The 13011-nt window shown below is 39.3% G+C and overlaps 1 protein-coding gene across 2 annotated transcripts; it reads right to left on the bottom strand.

Moving 5' to 3' along the window:
* Positions 1–8620: 8620 nt before the first annotated feature.
* Positions 8621–11462, bottom strand: LOC129727095 (uncharacterized). 2 transcript variants are annotated; one of them, XM_055684556.1, is made up of 4 exons: positions 10706–11462; positions 9536–9824; positions 9295–9469; positions 8621–9216 (listed from the first exon to the last, which is right to left on the bottom strand). In XM_055684556.1, the coding sequence occupies exons 1-2, from the start codon at positions 10989–10991 to the stop codon at positions 9751–9753; spliced, it is 360 nt and encodes a 119-aa protein (XP_055540531.1). In that variant the 5' UTR covers positions 10992–11462; the 3' UTR covers positions 8621–9216; positions 9295–9469; positions 9536–9750. The 2 variants fall into 2 exon arrangements, with proteins under 2 accessions (XP_055540531.1, XP_055540539.1); XM_055684564.1 differs by having other exon boundaries at positions 8621–9241.
* Between the last annotated feature and the right edge of the window lie 1549 nt (positions 11463–13011).

Genomic DNA, 13011 nt, shown 5'->3' on the forward strand with positions numbered 1-13011 from the left:
CCAGAAACATTTGATCTTAGTGTTGTGATATTACACAGGTTTCCTCACTGTACACTTCAAATTATTGTTACTATTGAGAGTAAGTGACATGCTTATTATTCATATCCGCGCTTGTGTGTAAGTTTCTACTCTTCCGTTTCAACCTCACTGCTTTATTATACTAAGCTTCTTTGCGTCCTGCAAATGTCGTCAATTACCATTTCCTGGAGAGAACTAACATTGCTCCAGTCAAGTTTATTATAGGATCTTAAAGGAAGAAGTCTTAGGGGCCGTGTAGAAATCACGTGGACATAAAAATCATTTTCAATTCTTATGTCACCAGTGGATAATCGTAGACTTTAACCAACCCCTTCTCTTTATGTTTATTTTTTCAAAGAAAAGATAAAACACATTTGCTTCTGTGGTTGAGTTAGTGATTTGGGCAATAATCACATCAAATTTCAGCCTAAAATGGCTGAGAGATTCCAAATTTTGTTATGAATGATTTCAAAGTTGGGAAAGACTAAGAACAAAAATGATTTCGAATGTTGCTAGAAGTTTTTGCTAAAAAAAAATGGAAACGTTTATCTGAAGTTGTTGCAAAAAAATCGAAAACTTCTCTTCAAACCAGCGAAGAATTCCAAATAGTTGCGAACGCCTTCATAGCCCAGAAGAAAAATATTCACAAATTATAGCATAAGCAATGATACACAAAACGTAAACGAAAACCGCTCGAAGGAACAGAGAAACGTCCCTAGAAAAAGTTAAATTATGTTATGTTGTGTTTTATTGGAAATTTTATCTGGAAATGTTTTGTTTCAATCAATAAAATTAGTTACTAAAACTACAATTGGGTTGTTTAGCTATACCAGTTTTTTATAGCTGCATTTTCTAAGCAAAACGTGGTGTTCAAAGGCCTTTCCAACAACGGAAGTATCAATAGGCCAGCACTAGCCTCTGACGTTCTATTACCAGGATGATGTCTGGTTAGAGCATAAAACTGGAGTTTCTCAACATTTATAAATTAATTAATTATAAATGTAATAAATTTGCATAAATTTTTTTCTAGTTGATTGAGAAAATTAGATAACGGATTTGGAGAACATGTCAATGAATACGAAATGTTTAATATTCGACTAGTATAAAGTGCTTTCTTGGCACTTACTGAGAGTAAGAAATATAACGATCAAATTGATTTTAAAATTTGATTATCAAAACAATAAAAAATTTCAAACAATGCAATATTGTTCAGATCTCGAATGACACAAGACTAAGATGTTTTACTCAAATTTAGCAAAAGTAATCACGGGGCAGTTTTATTTTAACTATTCATGAGAAGGGTAAAACTGATCAATGTTACCCCGCTGATCAATGATACCCCGTTTTACGGTACAAAATATTGAATAGAAAATATGATTTCTTTTACACCTTCACGAAAGACTGTGAGGCTAAAAACATACTGGCGCGGTCTGCGCTGCGTAGGCGGTTCGCCTTACCGTGGGTTAATGTACAGCCTTAAGTATACCTGTACATTAAACTGCGGTAGGGCGAGCCGCTTTCGCAGCGCAGGATACGCTACAACCACAGTCGAGTCACAAAAAAATCTAAAGGCCATCCACCTCAGATGCAAAGCACACAATTAGGAAATAGCAAATCACATGTGTTAATTGCCGCGCAAGCGACCGAAAGTTATTTCATTCTTAACTTCCCGCCTTCGGTGCCGTCTTCTCTGGCCCGCAACTCAGCGAAGCTGTAGAAATGGTACCAACTACCCTATTCACTTTGAGCCTTGAACGTATACATAATGAAAGATTGAACGAAATAAACGAGCGCTGCCATAGCGAATGACCGCCACCTAGGAACTAAAAAAATGTTCAATTCCACTTTGACTGCTCTTTCTCCGGGCGATCGCTGTACTATGCCGAGCAGACAAGTTGACTGCAGAAAGCGATCGCATTCGTGTTTTAACAGTCAACTTGCGATCCTTTCAAAGCACTGGACACGGCACAATACTACAGCATCCATTGCGTGAGCACACAACGAAAAGAACTGCGACAGATTGGTTGCGATGGATCTCTTGGGGTAAAATCCATGTTGTTAACAAGAAATTTCACTTTTACACGATTCGAACCGCGCTGTTTCGACAGAAAGCACATAATGACGTGATTCTTCGATAGTCAAATTTGTCCCTCTCTTATGAATCGGTGAGAGAATGATTTTTTTTCATCGTGTAGGAAACATAGACAGAAAAAAAACCGAAAGAATATGCCCGGCGCCAAAAGAGAAAGACGAAAAAACAGAAATAGAGCGTCCAGCGCACACACCAATGCGAGAGATCGTGTATTTCGAGCGAATTTCGTTCAACCCGCATGAATTTTGAGAGAAGCGGGTCGGATGGTCCGAATCGCGTTCCATGAAATTCTGACTGGGAATCCTTGTTGCAGGGAGAGACTAAGCAGCTTGACAAGAGGCAATTGGAGCAATTTTTAACATTGATGGCGGAATCCAGTCTAGTCCTGAACAAGTAAAGTGTTTCAGCTTAAGTATTGCGCCCAAAACGTGCGCTTCTGTGACTCTGTGAGCTGTCCTGCGGAGTATCACGTGATGTAGCATTACTGATCTGGTGCAGCAACTGGAGACGAAAAAGCTGCTCCAAAGTGCTCAGCAAATAGCTTGCACTTGGACGGAGCTGTGTTCATCTTCCTTACGTGTTGACCGAACAAAAGACCAGACCTTATTTGGATGTCAACGCAAACTTCTTCGAGTTCGCTCAATGTAATGAGAATATAGGAAATGATTGTATAACTTGTACCTATTACTGGCAAATCCAAACTGGCGAGCAGCTCGTCTATAACAGGTCGAGCAATGTCGTGTGGATTCGAGGGTAATTAACGGAGCCAATGAAGTCAGAATGTTTTTGAATAGCCTCAAGATCATTTCGCCGATTAGGTGACAAATATATCACTGCCGGTTAAATTTTCGCCCACAGTTGGTCGAGCGACACGGCTATTAAAAACCCACTACCACGTGATTATCGACTGTTCACTCTACTGCGATCTTTTCGAAAAATGGTAAATACGTTCCTAAATGGCTAAGATAAAATGCTTTCGTACAGCCATGTTTCCATTAAAACTATAACGTCGTACTCAGAGTCCGGAGCAGATCAGGTCTTGTCGGGTACGCAGCAAAATCGTACTAGCCTTGACTATGGTGTTGGAAGACCTTTTCTTCATCCCTACACGCAGGTCCGAGACGGCTGTAGGTTGCTGGTTGTTGCCAGCGACTGGAGCCGTTGCAGGAAGTCTTCGTTGAAGAATACCAATGCGGTTTTCGAGTAAGGCGGTCTCAACGAACCAGACAGACTCTCGACAAATATCGGGAACACAACTTGCAGATACATCTTTTGTTCATTGACTTTAAGGCGTCGTACGACACAGTGAAACGCAACGAGCTGTGGCAAATGATGCTAGAAAATGGTTTTCCAACAAAACTAATTAAACTGTTACGAGCGACGCTTGACGGATTCACATCATGCGTCAGGACAGCGGGCGAATTTTCAGACGCGTTTGTGACGTTAGATGGTCTGAAGCAAGGTGACGGGTTGTCGAACTTGCTGTTCAACATAGCTTTAGAAGTTGCAATAGGAAGGGCAGGTGTGCAGGGGAGCGGCACCATCATCACTAAGTCTCACTTACTTCTGGGCTCTGTGGACGACATTAATATAATTGGTGTCAACCGTAGAGCAGTTGAGGAGGCCTTTGGAGGCTCTCAAAAGGAAGGCTGCGAGAATTGGACTCACCATAAACACTGCCAAATACTTTAGAAGTGGACGACAAATTTATTTGATCGTGGTACTCTCGTGACAAGGGACGATCCATTAATGATGTCACGCAAAATTTGGAAAAAACTAACTCCCCCCCTCCCCCTTGTCACAAGCTGTCACAACTTCCTTCATCCCCCCCCCCCTAATAACGTCACGTTTTTATACCCCCCCCCCCACACCCCTTCTTTGGTAATAATTGATTGGAAATTGAGAAATTTGTTAGGAATGCATTTTTTCTTAATGAGAACGATTTTACTGAAACTAAAAGGAAAAGAAAAAGATTATAAAAGATAACTAGAAAAGGCGTTTTGTTCTTAGTCCAAAGATGCTGTTGATGGAGTCGCATATCGACAACATAGAAAGCCGAGACAGTAACTGCAGCATCATTGCTAATTTTTGAAAGACCATCAATATTTAGTTCCTCTTCTTCAATCAATTCGCAATCATAATTTTCTCCTCATGTTACAATAGCCAAGAATTTTTATTTACGCTTTGTCTCAATTTTTGTATTGATTGGATTGAGAGACAATAAAAATTAATGAAATTGCGCTGTCATTCATAAACGAACATGCACGGTAAAAAAAAATTAATGAACATTATGCTTTTTTAACGAGAAAAATGTCATTTATCTAAAGCAAATCTTAAGCAAAAAAATGAATCGTAGAACTATAAATGAATGATGCAAATATCATAAATAGTTCTGAGTTAAACTCTGTGGTTAGGTATGTGACTTTTTTATTTTTTGGAGTTGTAATGTGATGTCACACTCAAGCTAATCCCCCTCCCCCATATGTCACAAAATGTCACAATAATTGAAACCCCCTTCCCCCCCCCAAAACGCGTGACATCATTAATGGATGGTCCCCAAGTGACAACGAGGGGGACTCTTATCCTCCCGGTGGCGCTCAACGGACATGAGTCGTGGACGTGGAAGGAGGCCGATCGACGAGCGCTTGGGGTCTTCGAGTGTAGAATCTTGTGATCAATACTCGGATGCAAACTAGAAAATGAGGTTTGGCACAGGCGCATTAATCACGAGATGTACGAAGTATACAAACACGCTGATATTGTCAAGTTGATGAAACACGGCAGATTACAGTGGGCTGGCCACGTAGCACGGATGGCGGATTAACCGGCAGAGATAATATTTAGCAGAAAAAAGGATAGAGGCCGACGACTTAGAGACAGACCTCGCAAGCGCTGGATGTGTGCTGCCGACGAGGATGCCAGAGTAGCGGGTGTAAGGAGAGACTGGAGAGTAGCCGCCGAAGTCCGAGTTTTCTGGAGACGTATTCTGGATTCGGCATAGGATCTCAACGATCTGTCACCATAAAAGTAGAGTAAAGTAAGTAAGTAAGTAAGAAGAGTCCTTGGTCGAATGGTTGACGATCTGCAAAAAATAATTGAAGAAGGTTCCACAAATCTGCAGCATAATTGTTTTTTCTAAACTCTCACAACAGCATTCTTCTTGGCCACGTAGAAGTTGAAAGTGTTTTTTATTTTAAATTAGCTTAGCTAACTCACAGAGTTGATGTCACGTGAGATTCGGGACAAATATATCTAGAATTTGTAGCTAGCGGGCCGGTAGAGCCAGCAGTGCTGAGACTCCCTTCTACACCGCCTCAGGGTCGGCTCTCGTGTGTTGGTCAAATTAAACACTTGAACTTCGTCTCAAACAACTCTTTTATTTAGTCTGTCACTTCCACTTCCTTAGTCTCTATCTCCTACCTCGTCTCTTCACTTTCTTAGCATTCGTGGCCCCTTTTTGTCGTCTGCTTACGTTCTCCTTCCTAGCTTTGCCACTGCCTGATGTCCGTTGCCACTCGCCTTCCCGGTGTCCCAGTTTGTTGTGATGCTCCGAGGAACTGGCTAACTCCAGTAGGGATAACTATCCAGGTTAAAGAGCTGGATCCTAGCAGCTTTCATACAGGAACATGAGGTCCTGAGGGTATAATGAGGGGGGAGGGGGGATTACAAAATGGTATGTAGGCGTCGGTTGGAGGCTGGTTTTCTTTAAAAAGTTACGCAGCTGATTGACCAGTTTTTTTCCACGACGCCTTCACTTCACTTCCCAACTTTTCTTTTTTCTATTTTATCTCAGCTTTAATCTTTTTAACCTTTCAACAAACAATAGTTGCACTGTCGCTTTTATTTTAATTCGAATTCGTTTACCGTACAACCTTTCACCTCGAGCTTTTGTCGATTAGTGAAATAATGGTTGGCGGTTGATTTTTGGCGCTCTCCACCGGTTCACCCATTAATTTCGCCCCCCTTTCCAGAGGTTTTTTCGCCTCCGCCCCCGTGGTCGTTTTACGGAGTGTGTCTCCTGGTGGCGACTAGGTGCATCTCGTCGACGTCTGATTTCTGAGAGTACCGCTTTTAACTAATTCAAGGTTTACTTGACTCTTCTCTCATCATTTTAATACTTATTCGCGTAAATCGCGGCACTCTTGGCTTATCGGCATTTTCACCTGTTACAATTTTTTTACTGGGAGGTGGTACGGTAAATGTTCCATCTGAAAGAACTACCGTAGGCTCTCGTTCAAAGAACAAATCAACAATTGACATTCGTGCATCGAAGAGATGCACACTGTCATTTGTTCGGTGATGTTACTTTGTTCTGTTTTTGTCTACTCAATCGTAGTTCTCATTCCTAGAAAAAAAGTCGAAATACGTTCAGAAAAAGATTGCGAGCACTCAATTGACAGAAGCAAAAGTAACTTAGTGAAAGTTGTTCTATCGTGACCATTTACTTAAAATACAAAAAAAAATTATACAATTCAAACTTGTCCAAGCACTTGTATCGATAATCGTTTCTCACGATAAATCAATTCAAATGAATTAGGGTAAACAGACGAAAACTGTAAAGAAAGTACAGAACTAGGGTATAGGTTCCATTATTCATCTCATTAAGCCGACGTTCACGGAGAATGCACGGATTAAATACCAAATTTTAACGAAATCATAAAAAAACAACAAAATACGCTTACATGCTCTTATGGAATCGACCAGCAATGGAAATACAGTAAACTTAGGTCAACTTATTCTGAATTTTGTAAAACAAACCATTTTCCACAACGCTCCCATATTCATCTCAAAACTGAAATCTCTCAAGCATACTTTTCACGACGCCCCCATATTTATCACACTGTTAATCACTTTCGTAACCACATACCGTCGTAGCATAGCAGGTTACCTAGCTATCCGCTGTATTTGTTTGCCCACAAAATCGGTAGCCTAAGGAACCACTGCAGTGTTGTCAATTAATGTCAATCATGTCAGAGTAATTTAACATTTTCAGTATTTTTGTCTCGTACTAACAGAAACTGATTTGCCAACTTTATGCAATTGGAAATGTAAGATTAGTAATAACTCATCTCATATATTTCTGGTATTTAAAGCTTGTTTTTGGAAATTCGAGGTGAACATGGGCGATTTTACAAGGGCATGTAAGCGAATTTTCTTTATTCGTTCAATGATTTCGTGAAAATTTGATGTTTAATCCCTGCATTCGCCGTGACTATCAGCTTAATGAGATGAATAATGGAACAAATACCCTCAATGAGTTTTTGAGCGTAGATGCCCGACTATAAGTAGGGTTGCCACCTTACATAGATATGTGGCCCAGAGATCTTCAAAGTAGCAAGCAAATGTATCGGAATTTAAGTAACTTCCAAATATCTTTGCTCTTTACAAAGAAAAAAAAAATTTCCACAAAGTTATCTACGCTATGTTTCATGGTCGGTTACTTTATTTATTTTAGCAATTCTTAACAGCCGATCGAAATTGGTAATTCGGTTAATACAATGGCAGCAAAAAATTTCAAGAAAATTTGATAAATGATAAAGATTCGCCGTAAACTAGACAGCCTTTAAGTCTCATCTGGCGTAATTTTCAAAATCAATGCCGAAAACTTTTGAAACACTTCGCCAAATTTCTAAGTTTTTCGGCAATTAGGTGCGTTGAACTTGAAAACAAATTGTCCAAATTTATTGGTTATGCCGTTTCCTGAGCGATTGGAAAACGCTCGCTCTTACCCAAAGATCCGGAAATTACCTCCCAGACCCGGATGAAATTCACATTTATCCGGAGATCACCTCCCAGACCCGAGGACTCACCCAGGGAGGCGGCAACTCTAACTATAATATCTAGTTTTCTCATTTTTCTAGTTTTCAATTTAGTTTGTATGTTGTATGAGATGAATATATGGGCTGAGCAGAATAATGGAACAATTCCGCTAATTCATCCAAGCCAAAGGTTGATAATATTTTTCACTAGAGGAACCGCTTCCTTATTCATCTCCAATTTACTGCCAAGTTTTACTATTTTTTTAAAGTAAAAGTAATTTTAATTGTACCTCTCCATACAGTCGAGTGGTCGGAAGTTTCACTTTGAAGAAAAATAGCAGAATAAGTGGAATGAGATGAATATAGAAGCGGTTCCACTAATTAAATTACCATTCAGCATTTTACGGGACATAATGGTAGATATGAATCCGAGTTTATAATCAAATTCCCAAAAAATATTCCTCTATTTTCAGGTTTTACTAAAATGGTAAATGATTTTCCAATACATGCTTTCCTGGAATATACCGTGAGAAGCCGGGAGAAGAATTCTTATACCTACTTAAAATAAATAAAGTTCAATTGATTTCCAGTGTTTCTCTTGTTCCTAGATGGTATATAAAAATTAATACGAAAAAAAAAACAATAAATTTTTTCATATTTTATTGACCGGATCTGCGAGTTTTTCAAGTCAAAGTTGGAGTTTTTTATCTGTTTGACAATGGCTTTTCTTTCAATAAAGTGATAAGTGAAATATGATAAACACATTTTAAAGTTGTATTCTCAATTGAATAGCATTACACTTACTGCTATATAACGTACAAAAATAAGTCGCTAAGTTAAGTAGAAACTGGAAACTGAATCGTTGCGTTCTTTATAGTTGGTACAGTCGAGCATAACTTAAAATTAATGAGCATAAATCGTGTGGCTTCCGAAATAAAAAAAGGCTAATTTACAGTCGATTCGGTAGCTTTCTCGTTGGTATATAACACGCAAAACAAAAAGCTACTGATGAGGGGGGTTTACGACCTTACAAAGCTAGCACTGAGATCATCTTCCTTGGCATCGAACGGAAGTGGCTGATTTTCTTATTCACGTGAGCGTGGCGCTCCTCCAATAAGTTTGATTCCTAACAGTCTTCGGCCTAGCCGCGCACATGGCTGGCAAACCGAACATTGTCCTAGTGCCTTACATCCTACAGCGAATTTACTGTTGATACGAAACTATATGAAATCACGTTGGGGAAAACAGAAGAAAGCTTAACCTAGGTTCTTGCCTCTAATATCGACAATGCGCGATTAAGTTTACGACTAACATTAAAATTACTGCGTAATTCTGTGCTGGATTGCTCTGGAACGATAAATGAAAGGAAAACCTTGAGTTTGTTATGATAAACGTTCAGTTGGAATTGCGCTAAGAGTTACTCACCAGTTTGCAGTTTATCTAGTTTTACAACGTTAACTAGGTATTTATACACTCTAAACGGTTCGCAGTTATCTCATAGAATTAAAAACGACAAAATTGCTTCCATCACAGGAAATCGACGGATCGGGGACTTTGTTGTGTTCCGGTGAAAATTCGACTGGCTGCTTTGCAGTGGCGGCTGTGGAAAACAGAAAGCGTAATTAGAACCGGTTGTCTCGTAAAGCGGCGCTTCGTGTGAACCTACCTTAACATTTCCATTAACAGTTCGTGGTGTCCTTTGATGCGATCCGTCGATTCGTTAGCTTTGATGATTGTTTTTTTTAAGTTTTTTTTGTTTGCTTACGCTTTAGTTTCTCTTTTTCAGCAAGTGCGCCGAGAGAGTTAATGCTTTTATTGGAACTTTTCGTTTGCTTCGTTCAGTTTGTTTTGCGGTTGAACCTTTCGCCAGGAAGGCTGCGGTCAGTACAGTAGCTGGAACAAGTAGTATATTTTGTTGCAGAACGCACAGGATGTGTGGGCCGGGCTGAGGGCTCCTGGAAAAAGCAAAACAAGGAAAAAACACAAATTAAAAATGAGTCATATATCATTCTGTGTAAGGGTAAAATTTCATTCGCATGCCAGCAAAATATATTATTAAATAATTTTCAAACATTCCAGTAAAGATTATCTAAATCAGATGCATCAAATATTTTTATTGTTAAAATTTATTGTCGTCGTCGAATCTTTCAAAGTACAGATATTACAGAAAATTATTGTCAAATTACAGAATTGTTGTACAGTTTCCTGAGAAAGAATTTTGTTCTCAAATTTCAATTTTATATCTATCTTCTTCTTATATAATAGTTCCGAGTTTAGTTCTAATTCTGTTTTAATAATTGTTCAAAATGTCACTATTATGCAAATTAAAGAGAATCTGGTAATAAAACTAGAATAATGAGTTTAGAGCAAATTTGTTGGGATAACTCTATGAGAACTTAAGCTTTGTCACTTTAGAACGATATAGCTTAGAGGTGACATATTTTGAAATTATTATAAATTACGAAATATTGATGCAAAAATCAAATTTTATTGCCACTAATCGGAAATGCAAAAAAAAGCTACAACTATAGTCACCAGTAGACTGAAAAACAAAAACAAAATATTTTCGATTTAACACATGACTTTGCTAAAAAGTGTAAACGGGAAATGTTTCTTTATAAGTTTCATTGTGAAAGTAAGCTGCAGTAATTGAAAGAATTGCAGTTTCTTTAATTACCATCACTTTAATAAAAGAGCTCAATTCAATATTCATCTCATTAGTACACGATCACAATACTCAAACAGCGAAAATTCGCACTGCTCGAATAGCTCCGCTAACAGCTCAAACTTGGTATCAAAATTCACTTCACCAAACCAAAGAAAAGCTCAAACTCACCTTCCATTGTGTACCGGTAGAGCACCTGATGCAATATGTGCATCAATTGCCGACCGTCATCGACAGCGGAAACACTGCTAGAACTGTCACTGCTAACGTTGTTGTTGTGGTCGTGCAGTGCACAGTTGCCAGTGTTGCTATTGTTTTCGTCAACACTGACCGCCAGCTGAGTCGTTTGACTGTGTGCTTGCTGCTGCTGTTGCTGATAGCTCGAATATCCAAAGGCAGTGTAATAGCCTTGGAACAGTTTGGGATCCTCATCCTCACAGTAGAAAGCGATTGCCATGATACACAATTTTATCAACAAAAAACAAATTAAACACTTAAATCGACAGTTCCGAAGAAGCAATCCATCAGTAGCACTGGCGCGTTTGTTTCGAAGAAAGTTTTGATTTCGAATTGCTAGCACCAATTAATACGCAGTTTGTAGTTTCGCCGTTGGTCGGCAAATGTTCATGTTCTGGCCGATCGGCCCACGAAACCTGTTCCTGTGTTCCCGTCCTCCAGATTGGACGCAGATAGAGCGGGAGAGATAGAGCGGCGGCTCGCGAAAGCACTGTTTTTTTCTACACACAGAAAAGGCAAAAATAGAGACACACTGACACTTGCCGGTTGGTACTGTTCTGCCTGTGGCCGGTGGATGGATAGAACAAGACAAGAGTGAAGTAAAAAGATACGCGATACACTCAAGAACAGAACTGTACTAAAACAAGGACGAGGAGAAAGCTTCCACGCAAGTTGGCTGCCTAACAACGACTGAACTGCATTCTGCAGCTGGCCAGAAATTGCCTCACACTACCTTTGCTAGGCGACGAGGCACCCGAAGCTGCTTCGGATCGGTGGACACGAAGTTTCAACACCAACACACTTCCAAAGCGCAAAGATGTAGTGGTTGTGACACGTGACATCATCCCGATGTCGCACAACAGCGTGATATGTTTCACTACAAAATTCGACAATGTCGTACAACACGTCATGTGATGTATCAGCGCATCCCCTCCACTGTGACAATCGCTCGCAACATGACACATTTCCAGCACAATTTAGAAAAGGCCGGACAGGGAACAGGAAGACGTACGTGACGTGACAATTCTATTCTGACTGCTGGTGACTTGCCCGAAATAGGGCGGGTTCCTAGATGCGATTTACTTTGTGGAAAGCGGTGGGATGGGGACTGCTGGAAGAAAAGGGGAGTGTCCTATGAGGTAATCCCAGTGGACCAGTGGAAATTTTCGGTGGAAAGTCAGTTTGGCGATAGGCACATGATTGGGAGATTGGGAACGGGTTGGGTGCGCAATTGGAAAGCCATTTTGAATCGGCGAAGCTTACCTACAAATCTTGACAGGATGAGTCAGCGTTGGAGACAATTTAGCGGTGATACAGGAGTGCTTTATGTGCTGAGTTTATAGCGATAGATTGCTGAATGTTGAGTCATAAAGTTTTATGTATTATGCCTTTTTTGGTGAGTTTATTGTTTCTTAGGTGATTGAAACTGTTTCTAATGATAATTGGATTCCAGAAAGTTCGCCGAAAGTCAACCTAAATCCGACAAAATAAATCACACGGTGATCAGGGCCCGAGAATATAATTATAATCGGAAGGAAATTTTGAATATATCAATTACATCATTGAAACGTTTAAAAACTGGACTTTAATCAGTATGACGTATTGAAAAACTAAAAGTTTTTATACTTCAGGTGATGTGAGCTATATCTGGATCTCACAGATTTCTAATTGTGATAAAATATAAGAAAGATCTAATGCAACGTAATAATTGCGTTTGTTATACTGAGCAGCATTTATTTATTTATTTATTTTTTTATTAATTTTTTTACTATAGAAACTGGCACAAAATTTTTATGGAAGTTTTCGAATCTCCATTATATTTGACAGATTATACAATAATGTATAAAAAGTTCGGAACATTTCATAATATAGAACCGTAGATTGATTTAATAACTGAACTGCGATACAATGTGAATGTGTATGAGAGTGTGATACTTCGGCAGCGCTGCCATATTATGGTAGATGTGAACAAATGCGTCAATCATCGCAGATCATTGCATGGACCGACCTAACCTCACTTTTTTGACAGTTCAGAAAGATAGTAACCAAGTCATTGAAATTTAGAGCAAGCAATCCAGCTTTTTCGTTTTTATTAAGATTATGACCTGTTTCTTTGGCTTGCACAAAAAAAAAATGTTTATGATGAACACTTTTCAATTGCAGTAGCACAGTCCCAAAATGTGTTAGAAAACACAATCTAGTTTCGGTTATCAAACAAAAAAATCCAGATTCTTAAAGCG

The sequence above is a fragment of the Wyeomyia smithii genome, chromosome 1, assembly GCF_029784165.1.
Source record: "Wyeomyia smithii strain HCP4-BCI-WySm-NY-G18 chromosome 1, ASM2978416v1, whole genome shotgun sequence".
Lineage (NCBI taxonomy): Eukaryota > Metazoa > Arthropoda > Insecta > Diptera > Culicidae > Wyeomyia > Wyeomyia smithii.

Bases quoted from the DNA above. Each gene is read 5' to 3' on its own strand.
- LOC129727095 (XM_055684556.1), bottom strand. From the start codon at position 10,991: ATGGCAATCGCTTTCTACTGTGAGGATGAGGATCCCAAACTGTTCCAA. The intron at 9,825-10,705 runs GTGAGTTTGAGC...TGCTTTTTCCAG, and splicing joins CTACCGGTACACAATGGAAG to GAGCCCTCAGCCCGGCCCAC.